At 36.5% G+C, this 21,587-nt stretch overlaps 1 protein-coding gene across 1 annotated transcript; it reads right to left on the bottom strand.

Moving 5' to 3' along the window:
• Window positions 1-4,766: 4,766 nt before the first annotated feature.
• On the bottom strand, window positions 4,767-21,276 carry LOC100461750 (hyaluronidase-4-like). Its single transcript, XM_009243189.3, has 4 exons — window positions 21,077-21,276; window positions 19,513-20,464; window positions 15,098-15,187; window positions 4,767-5,319 (listed from the first exon to the last, which is right to left on the bottom strand). The coding sequence occupies exons 2-4, from the start codon at window positions 20,431-20,433 to the stop codon at window positions 4,879-4,881; spliced, it is 1,452 nt and encodes a 483-aa protein (XP_009241464.3). The 5' UTR covers window positions 20,434-20,464; window positions 21,077-21,276; the 3' UTR covers window positions 4,767-4,878.
• Between the last annotated feature and the right edge of the window lie 311 nt (window positions 21,277-21,587).

Here is a 21,587-nt window from a genome sequence, read left to right as displayed (position 1 = left end):
TAAGGAGGTGAAAGACCTCTACAAAGAAAATTACAAAACACTGCTGAAAGGAATCATAGATGCCACAAACAAAAAGAAACACATCCCATGCTCATGGATGGGTATAATCAATATTGTGAAAATGACCATACTGCCAAAAGCAATCTACAAATTCAATGCAATCCCTATCAAAATACCACCATCATTCTTCATAGAACTAGAAAAAACAATCCTAAAATTCCTACGGAACCAAAAAAGAGCCCACATAGCCAAAGCAAGACTAAGCAAAAAGAACAAACCTGGAGCATCACACTACCTGATTTCAAACTATACTATAAGGCCATAGTTGCCAAAACAGCATAATACTGATATAAAAATAGGCACACAGACCAATCAAACAGAATAGAGAACTCAGAAATAAACCCAAATACTCACAGTCAGCTGATCTTCAACAAAGCAAACAAAAACATGAAGTGGGGAAAGGACACCCTTTTCAACAAATGATGCTGGGATAATTGGCAAGTCACAAGTAGGAAAATAAAACTGTACCCTCATCCCTCACATTATACAAAAATCAACTCAAGATGAATAAGAACTTAAATCTAAGACTTGAAACTATAAAAATTCCAGAAGATAAAATTGGAAAAATCCTCCCAGACATTGACTTAGGCAAGGATTTCATGACCAAGAACCCAAAAGCAAATGCATGAAAAAAACAAAGATAAATAGGTGGAACTTAATTAAACTAAAGAGATTTTGCATGGCAAAAGGAACAGTCAGCAGAGTAAACAGACAACCCACAGAGTGGGAGAAAATCTTAAAAATTTATACATCAGACAAAGGACTAATATCCAGAATCTACAACAAACTCAAAAAAATTAGCAAGAAAAAAACAAACAATCTCATCAAAAAGTGGGCTAAGGACATGAATAGACAATTATCAAAAGAAGATATACACAGGCCATCAAACATATGAAAAAATGTTCAGTATCACTAATGATGAGGGAAATGCAAATCAAAACCACTATGCGATACCACCTTACTCCTGCAAGAATGGCCATAATCAAAAAATAAAAAAATAATAGATGTCTGTGTGGGTGTAGTGAACGGGAACACTTCCACACTGCTGGTGGGAATGTAACCTAGTACAATCACTATGGAAAGCAGTGTGGAGATTCCTTAAAGAATAAAAGTAGAACTACCATTTGTTCCAGCAACCCCAACACTGGGGATCTACCCAGAGGAAAAGAAGTCATTGAGCATGCGTGTTTAGAGGAGCACAATTCACAATTGCAAATATGTGGAACCAACCCAAAAGCCCATCAATCAACAAGTGGATAAAGAAATTGTGGTATTTATATATGAAGGAATATTCAGCCTTAAAAAGGAATGAACTAATGGCATTCTCAACAACCTGGATGTGATTAGAGACTATTATTCTAAGTGAAATAACTCAGGAATGGAAAGCCAACCATGTATGTTGTCACTCATAAGTGGGAACTGAGCTATGAGTATTGCAAAGGTATAAGAATGACACAAAAGGCTGGGCGCGGTGGCTCACCCTGGGGGGCTGAGGCGGGCAGAACATGAGGTCCGGAGATCGAGACCATCCTGGTTAACACAGTGAAACCCCGTCTCTACTAAAAATACAAAAAAAATTATAGCCAGGCATGGTGGTGGGCACCTGTAGTCCCAGCTACTCAGGAGGCTGAGGCAGGAGAATGATGTGAAGCCAGGAGGTGGAGCTTGCTGTGTGCCGAGATGGCACTACTGCACTCCAGCCTGAGCGACAGAGAGAGACTCCCTCTCAAAAAAAAAAGAATGACACGATAGACTTTGGGGACTCTGGGGGAAAGGGTGAAAAAGGGATCAGGGATGAAAGACTACAAATCGGGTTCAGTGATTACTGCTCAGGTGATGGCAGCACCAAAATCTCACAAATCACCACTAAAGAACTTAACTCATGTAACTAAATACCACCTGTTCCCCAAAGACCTGTGGGAATAGAAAAACATTTTAAGAAGGAAAAAGAGAGTTACTTTAGATATATGAGCTGTTCCTTCCATTAGAAAGAGAAATTCTAATATTCAAAAAATGGAAATGGGTGGAGGACAAATTATCAGATCAAGGAAAATATTTATTTCAACACAGCAGAACCAGTTCCACTATTTAACTTACCAGAATGTGTAGAATGGCAAGCAGTAGAGACATTTGACCCCAAGACATTTAAGTAAAGAGAAAGCTCTTCCTATACAGGTTCAGAGTTTATATGTTGAACCAAATATAAAAGCAGACCTAAAATGAATATATCTGGATCTTTCCAGTGGGCATGGAAGGGAAAAAAAAAGGAAAGGCTGCTCATCCCAGGAAAGAATTACACTCCTTTTCCATGATAATTTTCTACTTATTTTGATAATTATGAGGGGTTCTACTAACCTGCCTGGTTTCTACTCATCTGCTACAGATGCACTCTCACTTGTCAATATGTCCCAACCACTTTCAGAATCTACAGTCCATCCTTTCATTCAATGAAATAATCCTGTTGAGTAAATATGCCCAACAAACGCATGAGGAGGGGGGCAGAAATCCCTATGACAGATTTTTCAATTACTCTGGTCCTTTATAAATATAAACAGATGACCAAAGATCACAAAACATTTGATACAGACCAAAAGTATAAAGGAAATTAACAAAGGGAACATTCTATTCTCAAAGGAAATGGAATAGAATAAAATGTGTAACAATAGAAACAATTTTCAATAATCTAATTAATAGCCTCAGAGAGATTTAAGAAGTTGTTGAACCAAACCAAAATTAGAGTACTATAACAAAGGAGCAATCATATTACACACAAAAAAAGGATTCTTTGAAATTAAAACAAATATCAAAATATGGTGGTGTCTCAGTTCATTTAGCATTGCTATAGTCAAATACTCGAGGCTGGGTAATTTATAAAGAAAAGATGCAGGCTGGGAAGTTCAAGATCATAGCCCTGGCTTCTGGTGAGGGCTTTCATGCTGCATCACAATATGGCAGAGAAGGTCAAAGGGGAAGCAGATCAAGGGGTAGCCTGGCTTTATAACAACCCATGGTCAAGGGAACTCACTCATTCCCATGAGAACTAATCCAGTATTGCCAGAGCAGGAACTCAGTACCACAACAATGCCACTAAGCCCTTTATGAGGTGTCCATTTCCATGATCCAAACACCTCCCATTAGGTCTCACCTCCCAATACCACCACATTTGGGATCAAATTTCAATGTGAGTTTTGGTGGGGACTAATAAACCACTGCCAAACCATTGAAAGTGCAGAACAAACTAGTATTCTAGAAAAAGAGGTGAGCAAATCCATAATACAAGGCAAAAAAGACAAAGACTTAGAAATGTGAGAGGAAAGCAACACAGGGTTCAGATGTAGAAAAACCAAGATCTATCTAATAGTAATTTTATAACTGAACAGTGAAAATTAGCTAACTGAAAAAAAATTGAAAGCAAATTATCTTGAGACAAAGATGAGAGTCTAAATTAGAAGATAAAGTCAAAAGACTTGTAAAGAATGTCTCCAATATAAAAATAGCCATGACATGAATCTACTAAAGACCAGAAAGACTGATTATAACATACTGCTTGTGAAATGAAGACATAAATTCCTTCTGATTCAGAAAATTGTGGGTTGTATGGAATAGTAAGAGACTGGGAAAAACAAGTGTCCCATGAAAAAGTTTATGTCCAGATAAAGAGTGCTGTGTTGTTGTTTTTTTTCCTAACAATAATGCGAGGTAAGAAACAATACTGCCCTATAGAGTAGACAAAAGTGTCATTTTTCAGGTAATTCAGGACGAAAATAAGCCCTCTTTGGGTTTCTAACAGATATTACCTATCATCTTAGAAGATAGGTTTTATTTGCTAAAGTGATTTCTGGTATTTATAAGATATTTTGCTTACAGATGTACCTTTTACTAATTTCTCTTGGAAAATTATCATAGGCATAGGAAGAGTTTAAGTTTTGATTTTTATTTTAGAAAAAAATGTTCATCTCAGCATAAGACATAATTGATGATACTCATTTTTATGAGACAGTTGACAAAGTATTACAGTCTGGAAGTCCAAAATTATTCAAGTTAAAATAAACTACAACAAAACCTGAATGCTTTTCATGATCTGTTTTTAACTTGAGGAAGTGATCACTTATACTATTTAGGGATCCCCAATTACTGGAGTGCAAACAGCGATTTGCTTTTGCATTTTCTATTCCCTATTCCAAGAATGCATTTCCTCAGATATATTTGTGACCTGCTCCTGCCTTCAAGACATCTCATCAGAGAGGCTTTGACTGTCTTACATTTCCAGTGTTCTCTCACACTCCCTAATCATTTTACCCCTCGTTGTCATTCTCCAGAGCACTTGCGGCCACCAAATATATGTGTGCTTGTTAGTTTATTGGGTCTTTAAAAAAAATTTTTTGAGACAGGGTCTCACTTTGTCACTCAGACTGCAGTGCAGTCACACAATCATAGCTTACCACAGCTTTGAACTCCTGGGCTCAATGATCCTCCCACCTCAGGCTGAAGTAGCTGGGACTACAGTCCACACCACCACACTCAGCTATTTTTCACATTTTTTGCAGAGATGGGATCTTGCTATGTTGTCCAGCCTTGTTTATTGCTTATTTATCATTGTTCATTTTCCCACAAGTATTTAAGCTCCCTGAGAGCAGGTATATTCACTTTCTTTTCCCTATTGCCTTGCATGAGGTAAACACCCAATAAATAATTGCTATATCAATGAGTGGCATCAATGACTACCTTTTTTATTTTTATTTTTTACTTTAAAGTCAATACATATTTTGGGAGAAGCTTGAGGTTGAAAAAAATCAACACTTGCTACTGTTTTGTATTTCAAGGAAAAATTGGCATTGTAGTAAGGACTAAAAATTTTTTTAGCAGAATCACAGAAAAAGCCATACTGAGAAAAACTAATAAATTGAAGTTAACAGTAGGAGCCTTATTCATCTCTCTTAGGAGATCTGAAGAGTGATCGTGACAAGACGGTCCATGCCAGCCATAATAGCAGTGACACACAAATCCATTCTTCATGGCTGTTACTGTCTTCTGTTTATTATTTTCAGAAATGATGAATCTGAAACTCTTGTTTAGAACATATTTCTTGCCACTGCTTTCAGGCATATGCAGATAGAAGGAGGACTCAGGTGTTTTTCGAATACATCTTCCATGATTGTTACATAGACTCTGACTGCAGAGCTTGGCTGCAGATGTCACATTCACAGCATAATGGCCCAAAGGCCCTCGGATAGATTGTTGCACAGATAAGCAGTTCTCCTGTAGGAAAAACAGAAATCTACTTAAAGCACTCTCAAAGTGTGATTCCATAATCCAGGCAGTATTAATGCCTAAAGTTTTGTATTTGGTAAGGCTGAGGAGGAAGAGCATTTGTGTAGATTAGCTATTTAAAGGAAGGACTAAGCCTTTATAGGGTCATGTGAGTAGTGAGCCATGCCTTTAATTGGGAAGACTATGACCCAACCAAATTCATATCATTTCCAGGTGAAGATGATCTCACCGTGTCCCAGTAAAGACTGTTCCTTAATGTAAAGATATATTTGTAGTAATACTTTTAAAAGATATCATTAATATGGGGATGGTTTGTTAAAATTTAACTTTAATTGTGAAACATTTTCAGTGCTGCTACTCAATAGATTTTAACATTATGTCGGATTTTTCAAAAACTACGAAGTCATCTTATTCTTCTCCCTCCCTCTGAAGAGATAATAATTCTCCTAAAGTTGATGAGTTCTCATCCATGTTTTTATAACTTTACTAGAGGTGTGTGTGTGTGTAATTATGAACAAGAGGGAGTATTATTTTGTGCTTTTTAAACATTTATATACATATAATCATGTAGGATATTTTTGCAACTCGCTTTTTGAACCTAACATTTTCCATTTTTTATGTTGATACATGTAGCATTTTTTCATTTTAATTTCTGTTCAGTATTTCATAATATAAATATAACATACTTTACTTGTCCATCAGTCAGTTTTTAGGAGGTAGAATATAAAAGATCATTATTTACACCAAATGCTAGTGTTACTTGTACATTGTATATAGGGTCCAATAATAGTAGGTAAGAATATCTTCCCACAAGTCTACCATTGGGTATTTCATTGATGTGTCCATAGCATTGGGCTTTAACTCTAGGACACATTTCTACAGATTAGTGATCACATTGTGCAGCTAGGATGAGCAAACCTAATTGAAATGATATTATCAGCTAACCCAGAAGAGCCTGGCAGGAATCTTGATAAATGTCTGCCTTGATCCATACAGGTAGGACCATGGAAAAATTCTAGTAGATTAATTAATAACATAAATTGAGTTTTCTATTAGCATTTAATTATTTATTTTATCAATATTAAAGCTAATTCATAATTAAAAACCAATTAAGCTTAGAACAGTGGGATATTTTCTCAGTGAGAGGAGGCTCCAGAACTGTGACTCCATCTGGTAAAGATTTGGGAGATTCAAATTGAAAGTCATAAGGCAGAATAAAGCTCTTAATTGACCAGGTAGTTGAACAAGGCCAGCACTTTGGCAATAGCAAATTCTGAAGATCATGTAAGCAATATTATTTGTTACAGGCACATTCAATTGGGGGCAGTCTCATACTATGTTTAGAAACACATGCTGTTTTTAGTCAGGACAAGACTCCTTGTCTGAGGCATCTGAGGAGGTTTCTAAGAAAGACACAATAAAATAAAACAGGCAAACAATTGAAGCAAAGGAAAGAAGGAAGGGGAAAAGGGCAGTTGGGAAGGAAAAAGAGGAAGGACGAAGAAGCAATCAAGAAAGACAAAGGTCGGCAGGAGTCAAATGAAGACAACATAGAACACTGGCAAATATAATCGACTTCAACTTGGGCGTTCCCTGTTCTGTCGCAGCCACCCTCCTTGAAATACCTTCTTCACTTAGGTTCCAGAACATCACATCCCTGTTTTGTCCCCAACCTCACTAGATGTTCCTTCTCAGTCTTCTTTACTGGCTCCTGTTCATCTTTCCTGCATTTAACACTGAAGTGCCCCTGGCTTAAATCTTAGACCTCTTCTCTTCTATAGCTGTACTATTTCACTGGATAAGCTCACCCCATCTCGTTACTTTAAATACAACCCCCAAATGTGTATCACCCAGACCTTATCCCTGAATTGATTGTATACCCACCTATTTACTTGACATCTCTACCTGGATGCCGTACAAGCATTTCAAACTTAACGTATTCCAACATAATCTCACCCTCTTCCCAGACTTCCCCATCTCAGCATAAGCCAACTCCCTCTTTCCAGTGCCTCAGGAGCAAAACCTTGGGGTTATTCATCACTGCTTTTTCTCCTTACTGTTAATCTATCAGCAAGTCCTTTTCAGTCTACCTTCGAAATATATCCAGAATTCAACCCTTGCTACCATTCTGTTTCAGGTCACTATTAGCTCTCGCCTGGATGATTGCCTCCCAACTAGTCTCCACAATCTGTTCTAAATACAGTAAGCATACATATATTTCTCTCTATAATTAAGTAAAATAGGAATCAATAATAAAAGAAGTAGACACAAAAATTCTAGCTTTTTACAGATTAAAAATACCCTCCCAAGTAGCAATTTGGTCCAAAAGGAAATGTTTAAAATTACAATTTCAAATTAATTAGAAAAATAAAAACAACTGGAATACTACATGTTAAAATGTGTTAATACATCCAAAGTAATTTTCAATGTCAATCCCTAGTCATAAGTGCTTTTGTTTACTGGGCAATCCAATTATCAAACCAGAAACAAGGCATTTTGGCATTGGCTTTCACCTGGACTCCCATTCAGCTATACAGCAGTGTGTACTGGTAACTGATGGGGTACTGAGTGGCTTGCTTTCCACTTATGCTTTTTTCTACGCTTCCTGTTCCCCCAACTTTCTGCATCTTCTCAGTCACTTTTCCACTCTTAGAAGCTCCACCTTAGTTGCTACCTGCTGCATTGAATCAGTGCATTTCCTATCTCTATCTCATTATCAGAAGCTGGTCACCAATTTCCTAGAACCCAGCAAGTGACATTCTACCCATTATGGCAAAGTTCTTGACTTTCAGTGTATCTGGAGCATTAGCTAAATATATAAAATTAGCTTCTAATTTTAAATCTTTATCCAAAGAAATGTGCACCTTTTTGTGGAAGTTTATCTTCTACTCTGTCTTTGGATCTGAAAAAATGTCCTAACATTTTAAAGCATGCTAATACTAGATGCAAAAGTAACACTTTTTATTGTAACAGTTTTGATTATTTAACATAGAGGAATAAAATAATAAATTAAACAAGCATTCAAGAAATTACAAAAATAATTTTTAGAAAGCAATCTCATGAAAAGAAATAATAAAGTTAAAAGTATAAATTTATGAATTAGAAAACTGAATTGATAAAGAATAGGTCTTCAAAAAAAGAAAACCATCAAACATTTATATCTGACAAGCCTAACTAATCAAAAAGGAAGAGTCATGATTGATTGATTGACTAAGTGGTTCAACTCAGTCTCCAACTCATTGATAATGCATAGCTCAAAGCATCTACCCATTGTTTCACCCTTTGTGACATGGTTGATTCTTAAGGCATAGTCAGCCCTTAACATAAAACTATTAGGTGTGACTATATCCACCCTAAACAAAGATATCCCCAGATTACCACCCAGAAGCCAAGGACAAAGGCCAGATCTCTCTTTGGGAAAAGCCAGATTCTTTATAACCCATTGTCTCTCCATCTCACTACCTCCTCTTCTATTTTACTATGAAAGTTTTGATTATATCAACCTTAATTATTGCTTCTAGAGTTGGATTTGTCAGCCTCTTGGATGTGATTACATGGCTATTTCAGCTGCTCTAAGGAAAGATGATCTGTATTTAAAGATTTACATCAGGAATCTAAAAGAGAATTTTATCTATGTGACAGCTTGGATTTAATCAGACCATCCCAAATACATGCTTCAATTAGGGGAAACCTGTTATACCATTTATATGTAATGTGGTTAAAAAAAGAGACAGGAACTTTACATATAATTTATAAAAATCTAAATACATTTTATATATATAGATTCATCATAGATATATATAGAGAGAGAGAGAGAAAGAGATTTCACCTGAAACCCAAAGCTGAAGACAGTGGGGTTGACAACTAAGGAGTTAGAGACATTTACCCATCTCCAGCATATATAAATGGCTAGAAATTATCAGGGCAGAAGGAATATTCTGTGAAAGGAATTTGAAGTAGAGAGCACTGTCCTAGAACCCCATGGGAACTACTGGGAGCTTGGAGGCTGACATGTTTATTTATTCACTCTGCAAATATTTATTCAGCACACATTATTATGTGCAAAGCTCTGCTACAGGTTCTTGGAATGAAGACACTGAGGAGAGATGACAGCAGTGGGAGTGACCTGCCTTCATGTAATTTAACAGAACAAGAGTATAGGAGTATTCTCATGATCCAAGTGGATTTTACAGAGGTAGCCAGGCATGCATCTTCCTGAAAGTCCAAGGGCAAAGGGAATGTAGGAGGTACTTCTGGGGAAGAAGTAAAGGGGAAGTTTCAAGGTGGTAGCTAAAGCCTGCATTGTTCAAAGCAGAGAATGGTGTCATGCACTTGGGTGAAGGACGTGGTGGTGAGAATTGTGGGGAGAAGCGGCTTCCTGTAATCAAATTGCAGCAGTGCTTCATGTAAGAAAAAGTCAGCCACTAAATGGCAGCCATATCAAAAGGCTTTCAGCAGGAAAGATAATTACAAATGTCATTAAATTTTAAAAAATTATATTGCCACTCTTTCTCATCCTCATCCCCATCTTCTAAACCCATCTTTTTTTTTTTTTTTTTTTTTTTTTTTTTTTTTTTTTTTTTTTTTGAGATGGAGTCTCGCTCTCTTGCCCAGGCTGGAGTGCAGTGGCACGATCTCGGCTCACTGCAAGCTCCGCCTCCCGGGTTCACGCCATTCTCCTGCCTCAGCCTCCCGAGTAGCTGGGACTACAGGCGCCCACCACCACGCCCGGCTAATTTTTTGTATCTTTAGTAGAGATGGGGTTTCACCGTGTTAGCCAGGATGGTCTCGATCTCCTGACCTCGTGATCCACCCACCTCGGCCTCCCAAAGTGCTGGGATTACAGGCGTGAGCCACCGCGCCCGGCCCTAAACCCATCTTTGAATTAGCTGAACAAAAGAACTCACCGTACCCCTCTTCGCCACACCTCAGATCCAAGCCTGGGGTGTGGGGAAGAGAGGTAAGAAGTAATAATCAACATTTACGTGGCACTTGCCATCTGCCATGTACAGTTTTAAGTGCTTTACATATATCAATAGTGTAATTCTCAAATAAGTCCTATAGGAGAGATACTATTATTTCCTTCATTGTATAGATAAAGAAATTGAAAAGTCAATTACTTGATCAAGGTCACACAGCTAGTAGGTGACAAAAAGTGAGCACTGAAACTCAAGCAGTCTCATCACAGGACTCCTGTTCTTAACAATGCTGACATCCTAATTTGTGTCACACTGAATGAAAAGAGATTGCTATTTTTATATTTTATAAGACTAGACATTTTAATTCCTGAAAATGAGCCTGTTTGTTAATTCCTGGAAGTGAGGAAGAGCTGCGGTCTCAGAATTTTCACTTAGGCAGTGGGATGGGTGACCATACTCAAAGGCAGCTTTAGAAAAGTAGTAGTTATTTTGTGAAAATTAATAGAGTTATTTTGTGTGTACTATCTAGGTAACTTGGGATAACCTAGAAGAAATGAATAAATTCATATATATATATATATGTGTGTGTGTGTGTGTGTGTATATATATATATAACTTCTAGAACTAAAAATGAAAAAACAATTAGAATATCTGAATAGACCAATAACGAACATGGAGACTGAATCATTAATCCAAAACTTCGCAACAAAGAAGAGCCCTGGACCTGAAAACTTCACCAGTGAATTCCGCCAAACATTAAAAAAATAATTAATGCTAATCTTTCTCTAACTCTTCAAAAATATTGAAGAAAAAGAAACATTTTCAAACTCACTTTATGATGCCAGCATTACCCTGATACCAAAACAAGGCAAAGATGCTGTAAGAAAAGAAAATTATCGGCCAATATCCCTGAAGAAACTAGAAGCAAAAATCCTCGACAAAATAATAGCAACCCAAATTCAATAGCACATTAAAAGTATCATACACCATGATCAAAGAGGATTTATTCCTGGGATGCAAGGATGATTCAACACACAAAAATCAATAAATGTGATATATCACATAAACAGAATGAAAAATAAAAATCATATGATCATCTTACTAGAAGCAGAAAAAGCACTTTTTAAAAATTTAACACCCCTTCACAGTAAAATCTCTTAAAACAATAGGTGTAGAAAGAATGTACCATAACATATAAAGGCCACATATGATAAGCCCATAGCTAACATCATAGTCAATGATGAAAAGTTGAAAGCTTTTTCTCTAACATCAGAAATAACACAAGGATACTCACTCTAATCACTTCTCTTGTATTCATTTTAATTTAATTATTTTTCTTTAAGAGGTGGAGTCTGTCACCCAGGCTGAAGTGCAGTAGCACAATCATAGCTCACTACAGCTTTGAACTTCTGGGTTCAAGTCATCCTCCTGCTGTAGCCTCCTGAGAAGCTAGGACTACAAGCACACACCAACACATCTGGCTAGTTTTTTCTTTTTTACCTTTTGTAGAGATGGGGTCTCATTATGTTGCCCAGGCTGGGTTTGAACTCCTGGCCTCAAGCAACCTTCCTGTCTCAGCTTCTCAAAGTACTGCAATTATAGGCATGAGCCATCTCATCCAGACAACTCTGACCACTTCTATTCAACATAGTACTAGAAGTCCTAGATAGAGCAATTAGGCAAGAAATAAAAATGAATCTGAATTTAAAATTATTCTTGTTGCAGATGATATAGTTCTATATATAGAAAACCCTAAAAACTACAAAATATGTCATAAGTAATAAAGAAATTCATTAAGGTTACAGGATACAAAATCAACATACAAAAATTAGTTGAATTTCTATCTATTAATAGTGAGCCATCTGAAAAGGAAACTAAGAAAACAATTCCTTTTACAATACCATTAAAAATAATAAAATACTTAGGAATAAACTTAACCAAAAAAGTGAAAGACTTGTACATCAAAAACTACATAATATTGATAAAAGGCGTCAAAGGAGACATAAATAAAAGATAATCTATGTTTATGGATAGAAAAACTTAATATTGTTAAAATGTCCATGCTATCCAAAGTGATCTGCAGGCTCGATGCTATCCCCATCAAAATCCCAGTGGCGTTTTTTACAGAAATAGAAAACAAAAAACTAAACTTTATATGGAACCACAAAAAGCCCAGAATAGCCAAAGTAACCTTGAGAAAGAAGAACAAAACTGGAGGCTTCACATTTCCTCATTTAAAAATATATTACAATTCTACAATAATTAAAACACTATGTTTCTGGTATAAAGGAAGATATACAAGTCACAGGAACAGAATAGAAAGTCCGGAAGTAAACCCACACATATATGATCAACTGATGTTTGACAAGAGTGCCAATAACACAACAGAGAAAGGATAGTCTCTTCAACAGATGGAGTTGGGAAAACTAGATATCTGTATGCCCAGAAATGAAACTGGATCCCTATCTTATACCACACACAAAAGTCAGTTCAAACTGGACTAAAGACTTACTTAACATTAGACCGAATAATGTAAAACTCCTAGAAGAAAACACAGTGAGAATGCTTCTTGACACTGGTCTTGGCAATTATTTCTTAGACATGACACCAAAAGGACAGGCAACAAAAAGAAACATGGACAAATGGGACGCATCAAACTGAAAAGCTTTTGCACAGCAAAGGAAACAGCAGTGTGAAGAGATAACCTATAGAATAGTAGAAATATTTCCAAACCATATAACTGTTAGAGGTCAATATCCAAAATATATAATGAACTTCTACGACTCAGCAAAAAATACAAATAACCCAATCAAAGATTAAGCAAATGACTTGAACAAACATTTCTCCAAAGAAGACATACAAAAAGCTAATAGGTATATGAAAAGACACTCAAAATCATAATTATCGGGGAAATGTAAATCAAAACAATGAGCTATCACCTCACACCTGTTAGGATGGGTATTATTTAAAAAATAAAAGATAACAAGTGTTGAAGTTGTAGAGAAATGGGAACCCCCATACCCTGTTGATGGGAATGTTAAATGGTACAACAGCTATGGAAAACAGTATGGAAGCGTCCTCAAAAAATTCTAACTACAACTACTATATGATTCAGTATATATGTATATATACTTCTGGATATATAAAAGAAGTGAAATTGCAATCTCAAAGAGATGTCTGCATTCCCATGTATATTGCAGCACTATTCACAACAGCCAAGAAATGGAAACAATCCAAGTGTCTGTTGACAGATAAATGAATAAAGATAATTCAGTATATACATACAATGAAATATTAGTCAGCCTTTTAAAAGAAGGAAATAATGTCATTTATGACAACCAGATGAACCTGGGGGACATTATTCTGTGTGAACTAAGGCAGTCACAGAAGGACAAATGCTACATGATTCTACTTACGAGATATCTAAAATAGTCAAACTCGTAGAAGCAGAGAATACAGTAATAGTTGTAAGGGGCTGAGGGTGGGAGAAATGAGAAGTTATTTAAAGGTTGTAACGTTTCAGTTATGCTAGATAAATAAGTCCGAGATATGCTAGTTTAGTTATGCTAGATAAACAAGTTCGAGAGATCTCCTGTACAACATAATGTCTATGGTTAATAATGTATTAAGCACTCCAAAATTTAAGAGGGTAGATTTCATATTAAGTGTTCTTATAATAAAAGGGGGATTGTTAATTTTTTTTTTTTTTTTGAGATGGAGTTTCACTCTTGTTGCCCAAGCTGGGGCACAATGGCACAATCTTGGCTCACCGCAAACTCTGCATCCCAGGTTCAAGCGATTCTCCTGCCTCAGCCTCCTGAGTAGCTGGGATTACAGGTGTGCACCACCACATCCAGCTAATTTTGTATTTTTAGTAGAGACGGGGTTTCTCCCTGTTGGTCAGGCTGGTCTCGAACTCCTGACCTCAAGTGATCCACCTGCCTTGGCCTCCCAAAGTGCTGGGATTACAGGGATTACAGGCGTGAGCCACCGCACCCAGCCAGAACAGAGTAGATTGTTAATAAACCTTTATATACAAATAGATTTTTCTCCTACATGCATTTCTATAATAGGTAATCAGCAAAGAATCATTTTTGGGCCAGTTACAGTGGCTCATGCCTGTAATCCCAGCACTTTAGGAGGCCAAGGCGGGCGGATAGCTTAAGGCCAGGAGTTTGAGACCAGCCTGGCCAACATAACGAAACCCTGTCTCTAGTAAAAATACAAAAAAATAAGTCAGGCATGGTGGCACATGCCTGTAGTCCCAGCTAGTCAGGAGGCTGAGTCACGAGAATCACTTGTACCTGGGAGGCAGAGGTTGCAGTGAGCCGAGACTGCGCCACTGCACTCCAGCCTGGGTGACGAGTGAGACTGCCTCAGAAAAAAAAAAGAATTATTTATCATTTTTGGAGAATCTGCCCTCCTTAGTGCAAATGAAATAATTATTCATTTTTAAAATTTATTATTTTTTGTTTGTCATATATGTATTATGCCATTTAATCTACCAAAATCCTGCAGAGGAGGTTTTATTTTAGTCTAATTTTTTAGATGGAGAAGCTGAGACTCAGAAATGTTAATTAACATGCTCAAAATTACACCCCTAGGACATAAACATCAGTTTCTCACTTAGCTGTCTGATTAGAATGATTGTGCTCTTTCTACCCTTCTACTAACCACAGTGGCTGGTATGGAGTAGGTGCTCAATGTCAGACCCTGTACTTTTTGAATTTCACTAAGGTCAAGTAAGCAGATAATCAGCAACCATTTGACTTTGATGCGAAAAAAAAATGTTTTTAAACCAATCTCAAAAGTATATTCAAGTTGCCGACAAAGAAATCATTGCTTACCTTTGAAGCGGAATATTCATATCCTCCCCACAATATTACTCCTGCTGCCCCCAACGCGGCACTTTCGCCAATTGTATGCACTAAGTCCTCCTAGGAAAGAGAGGTATCAGGAGTAGTTTCCACCAAGTCAAATTTTGTCAGTGATAATGCAATAGTAAGACTCAACCCCTCAACTGTGGTAAGGAACACATTAATAACGATATCTTTGTTTCTAAAACAAAGGACTATACCACAAGGTAAATACTGCACGATCTCACTCAGAATCTGAAAAAGTTAATCTCATGGAAGTAGACAGTAGAATGGTGATTACCCGAGGCTGAAGTGATTAGGAGGGAGAGGGGATTGAGGAGATGTTGGTTAAAGAATACATAATTACAATTAGATGGGAGGAATAAATTCAAGAGATCTATTGTATAGCATGGTGTCTATAGGTAATGACAACATATTGTATTCTTGAAAAATGCTGAGAGAGTGGATATTAAGTGTTCTTAAAATAAAAATAACTGTGAGGTCTGAGGTCATGAATTTGTTAATTAGCTAGATTTGACCGTTCTACAATGTATATGTACCTCAAAACATTATGTTGTATATGATAAATACATACTACAATTGTATATGTCAATTAAAATATAAATTTTAATACACAGAAAAAAAAGCATTTCTTTTAAATAAAGCTATCATACAAAAAATAAAACAAAAGATCATACCAGAATTGGAAAAGGTGATACTGCCTTGGATTCTTACATTTATTTGAGAAATATTTACCATGTTCCAGGCAATATTCTAAACACTGAGAATATAAAAATGAAATAGATTTCAATTCCTGTTGTTGAAGGAATGCTTTTTAGTCTAATGGTTGAGACAGACATACAAACAAGTGACCATAATATAATAATTTTTATATTAGTAGCACTCACAAGGCATATATAAATTAGAGGTGCTTAATACTTCATGGAAGAGTCTGGGAAGGCTTCCTTAACAGGTTAAATTTCATATGACTCTTGGGAATGAGAATCAGTAGACTCTTGAGACTGAGTATGAATTCACAAAACAGTCTAGAGAGAGCAGAGTTTTATATCCACAAGAAGAATAAGAGCAGAGACTCAGATCCAGGCAAAATCACAGTCCATCCAGAGAACTCCCAGTACTTCCTTGTGGTAAAGCACACAGAATTTGGGAAGTAAAAACATATGAATTTCTATGTATAAACAGAATCCAAATACAAAGAGAAAAATGTTGTTTTAAAGTGTTAAGACAACTGGCCAGGCGCAGTGGCTCATGCCTGTAATCTCAGCAATTTGGGAGCCCGAGGCAGACAGATCACTCGAGGTGAGTAGTTCGAGACCAGCCTGGCCAACATGGTGAAATCCTATCGCTACTAAAAATACAAAAATACCCAGGCATGGTGGTGCCTGCCTGTAATCCCAGCTACTCGGGAGGCTGAGGCAGGAGAGTCTCTTGAATTCAGGAAGTAGAGGTTGCAGTGAGCCGAGATCCTGCCACTAAACTCCAGCTTGAGTGACAGGGCGAGACTCCATCTCAAATAAATAAATACATAAATAAAGGTTAAAAATGTAGTGCTGGAAAGACACAAATTTGCGACTTTGATTTTTTTTTTCCCTTTTTGCATATAAAGAATGCATTGGAGGGTGGGTAATCCCAGCACTTTGGGAGGCTGAGGCGGGTGGATCACCTGAGGTCAGGAGTTCGAGACCAGCCTGACCAAAATGGTGAAACCCTGTCTCTACTAAAAATACAAAAATTAGCCACCATAGTGGCACACGCCTGTAATCCCAGCTACTCAGGAGGCTGAGGTGGGAGAATCACTTGAACCCAGGAGACGGAGGTTGCAGTGAGCCAAGAGCCAAGATCATACCACTGCACTCCAGCCTGGGTGACAGAACGAGACTCCATCTAAAAAAAAAAAAAAAAAAAGAATGCATTGGAGGGGAAGGTCAAGATAGTAGAGGCAGGAACACCAATTAGGAGGTGATAGAAATTGTTTGGTGAGAAATGATGACGCCTCAACAAAGGCAGTGTAAATCCTTGTAAAGCAGAGGGAACAGATTGAAGAGTTATTTGGAAATAAAGATGGATAAGTTTTAGTTACCCATTTGGATAATGGAAAGAGGAGAAGGGAGGCAGCCAAGTGACTTTTAAATTGGGTGACTATATAGATTACAGTTCATAAAGATAACAAACTGAGGATGTTATGCTAACAAATATAGGCCAAGAGCAAAGAAGTAGGAAATAGGGAGAGACGGGAGATAAAGGGGATGACCCATGGCGCAATCTGCATTCTTTTCTCCCCTACAATGTATGGAGAGTCAGAGATCCAGTGCAAAGGTGGAGTGCTCACAGACTGCAATGAGTAAATTGTCACGCCACTGTAAGCTTTCCTGCGTTATAGGAAGGTTTCAGCAATACTGGTATTTATGTTCTGCAATTTGTCTAAGTAATACAACAAGAAAGGAAATCATTCTTCCATTATACTTAGTATCACATTCCTTAAACCTAAATGTAGTTGCTTATTTTAATTGAGACACTCCTGAAAGCAAATACCAAACAGAACTGGTTTAAAAAAAATGCGTTGGAAAATTATGTTACTTAGACCAAAGGTGAGAAAAACCCATACTGTTTTTTGATATGTGATACATGGAAGGCAATAGGAAAGCATTAAAACAATTCAATATAATGCTCAGGTGATTCTATATATTTTGGTGAGTAGAGAATGCAGTCTATTGATTTCTCAAGTAGAGCTCAGAGGTGATACTTAGCATATAATTTACTTTAAAAATCTAATGTACCCACAAAAATTAAAAATAAAAAAGATTAAAAAGTCCAATAGTACAAAAAATAGGAAAGCAATGAACAAGGCTTTTATGAAAATGTGGCTCACCTCATTCTCCCATTTTCTCTCAAGGTGAACTCTTTGACTGCACAAATTATTATTATTTTCTACTGTTATTACTAATAACATGTAATTCCTGACACAAGGTAGGCACTCAAGAATTTCTGAATGAATAAATATAACCCAGGTTTTTTTTCTGAAAAGGATTTAAGAAAGTAAAATGATTTGAGAAAGCTGGCATCACTTGAGGAATATCTTAGCAAGAAGACTTTGGTAGGCATGACTGATATCCTAAAATACCTGGACAACTGGCTTTTGAAAGAAGGATTTGCTGTATTCTATGTTGCACCAGAAGGTAGAGTTAGAACTAGTGGTACGAAGTTATTAAGAGGAAAAGTAGATTAAATATACTCAAATACTTCCTAGGAATTAATATTTCCCCCAAATGGCAGTTTCCCTTCTAATATAAGAAGTGCCCCCATCAAGAAATGTTAAAGTATAAGAAAGGGTTTTTATTTGGGTAGGAGATGGGTTAGTGCCCATGAGATTCTTCCAAATTTTTGTCGTAATGCTATGATTCTTTTCCTTCTAAACTTATTGAATGAATAGCCCATTCTGAATAATACTGAGTACTCCTGCAAAGATGAATATGTCAAGTCTAATTAATAATTGGATTTTATTCTGAAATATTTAGGAAGAATTGCTACTGCTTTTAAATGGCCTTATCTCAAACCTAAGTGGTCTAAGTGAGCTGTGTATTGTCCAGACAACAGCTCTGCTTCTGTGTTGGGTACTGGCATAAAGAATTGTTGGCTCTCAGGTATGGATGGAGATTTGAGGATTTTCTTATCTAGCCACCTATCCAATGATTGAATCCTTACAATAATGTCCTATGTGACAATCTAGTTAAAGTTTGGACACTTGCCATGTCTTCAAACTTACTATCTTCTAAACAAGCTCATCTCCACATCTGTAGGCTTCCAGCTTTGTGTTCAGTCTAAAGACAGTATCTGTCTCCTTATATAAATCAGTTTTAATGCCTTGACAATAAACACTAGATTGCATTGTTGACTGTTAAAGACAAAATCAAGAGAATCTATGTAATTTTTTTAGTTAGCCTAGCTAATTAAAACATACAAATGCAATATAATGAGAAATGTAGTTGGTTAATAATTTACCCTAAGCTCTATGTTGCACGTTTTTGATTTGGAAAATTGCTGCTACCTTTTCATATTAAGAAGTTAGTTCTAAAATATCTCTCTGGTTAAAATTAATCTGTCTGTTACATTATTTAAATCAAGTTTAACATCTGTTCTGTAGGAAACTCCTGTGAATGCTAAGCTGGTAAGAATCATTATCCAAAAGTGTTAAGTGTACATCTAATTGTCAGTGACATTTTTCAGAATTGAGTTGACATTTGAAGATATATACACGTTTAATAAGAGAATAGCATTGTATTGCTAAGGTAAAATAAATATCCTAAAACATTTATGTATAGGCTTTATATAGTTATTCTACCAAATTTCCATTTTTTAAAAATGTGAGTGACTGTGCTTTTCCTTACCTGTGACAGAGCTTCAGTACTATGCAAATAAAATGGTCTGGAAAAAATAAAAACTGGCAAAACATAGTCATGTCTAGTCATTTCAGCAATCCTCATGGCTTCTCTAACTCGATAGTGAACAAATTTCAAAGCATTTAAGCTTGACTTCAGTATTTTATCCAAATGTATTGAAGGATAAAGTGCTGCGCTTTTTTCCCACAGCCACAGGAGTTGGTCATTGTGGAGAACTTCATCATTTGGACAATTACCTGTGTACGTCTCTGGATTTATTCTGTAATCATAATTGTAGCAGTCTGGATAGAGATAAAAGCCCCATAAACATTTTGGTCTCATTTCTAAAGCCAATGTGAGAGTAATGTTCATGAAATTTTTTCCAGCATTTTCAAATTCCTCTCGGGCAACTGTTTCCACTTTCATTTCTGACCAATAAGGATGATGGTTTCTAGTGAAGGCTAAAGAGTGGTTTTTATATATTATTCTGCTGCCCCGATTTCTATCCCATTGGGGTTTCCAACTTTCCCAGTCAATAACAACAAGTCCTTCTGATCTCCACCAAGGGACACCTTCTCCAATGTCATCAGCAGTTTTCCTAAGGTGTTCAGAAAGGCTCACATTCTGCGGTATTCCTCCATTAAAGGATTTTCCATCTTCGGAGAAGTAAGGGTAATACCCTAATTCATTTGGATAAAATATGGCAATTTTTGACCCACTCTGAGTCTCTAAAGGATTTGATATAATGTTAAATACTTGAAGATTTATATCCACGTTGAAGAAAGGCATACAATACATTGTTGGGGCTGCCCAGAAAATGTTGAAAGGCTGGTTCTTGATCACTGGAGGCATTGCTGGTTTGAGGGCTGCCTGAGTTAATAGGATAAAGAGTGGTAGCACTCCTAACCACGCCACCCATGGGTTACACATGGCTTGAGGTTTTCAGCATTACAGCAGTCTCCTTAAAAATAATAAGCAAAATATCATACATAATGGAGTCAAATGTCCCTTAAGTTTTGTGGTATACAATGAATATACCAAATATTTTAAAATATCTTTGAGGCTTATTAATATCTATGCCAATTTATAGCTTCATCTGAACAAGGGAGGATGGGTGGGGCTTTTTTTTTTACTTGAAATGTGAAAAAAAAATAGCCAATAAAAACTGTAAAAAGTTTCACACATTCGTCAGCTATGCAAACTCTAGATGCTAGCCATTCTGGTTTTAATTTCCTATGATTCTGAATACACTAACCCAAACCTTCTTGTACTGACAAGCCTTCACTGGCTCTAAGAGGAACTAGAAAAGAAAGTCTGAATGGATTGTCATATCTTCTTATTGATTACTTGCAAAATGACTCCAAGAACATGCCCACTTGAAAATTAACAAATATTGGGATTTTAACAAATATTAAATAGAACAAAAAGAAATAACTAACTGTACTAACTGTAAGTAATACTTTACATGCAATTTGAAATGCACTGTCTTCAAATGTTTATTTTTAAAACAGAGAGCAGTTACCCTTGGAACTAGCATAGGCTGAAATAAAAAACAAGTAGAAATGTTAATTACCCTTTGTTGATTATGGATTTTGGTGCTATCATCTTCTCTTAGGCATATTAACAAGCCTAAAATCCTATTAGTTCTTTAACTCCAGTGGTTTTCCTATAAAGAAACTGGATTGTATATTCAGCAGTTAAACCCTAAATAAAACTTGTCTCTTTAGGCCCCTCTTACTAGTCCGTTGGGACAAAAACTGCCAAAGAATCTTCCCGGAATATAAGGACTATCTAATAGTTGATGCCTTCCAGCCAACAAGATCTCATCCTGAAAGCAATATGGTTTCAGTTACATATCAAAATTATCTTATCGTATGGATTTTTTTAAATAAAGGAATTTATTTTAAACAGATTTTTCTCTGATATAATTAAATTCAGTTTCTTTTTAAGAGTCATACATTGTTTCTCATATAGTTCTTGGTGTCTTTATTTAATGTACTAAATTCAGGAAAGACACCAACCAAAATTGTACGCTAACTCTCACAACATAGAACCCCAAGTTTGTAAAGAAACTGAGTAAGTCG

Source organism: Pongo abelii, chromosome 6 (genome assembly GCF_028885655.2).
Source record: "Pongo abelii isolate AG06213 chromosome 6, NHGRI_mPonAbe1-v2.0_pri, whole genome shotgun sequence".
NCBI classification, from domain to species: Eukaryota; Metazoa; Chordata; class Mammalia; order Primates; family Hominidae; genus Pongo; species Pongo abelii.
The sequence above is the reverse complement of the archived record's forward strand: the minus strand, read 5'-3'. Positions and strand labels throughout refer to the sequence as shown.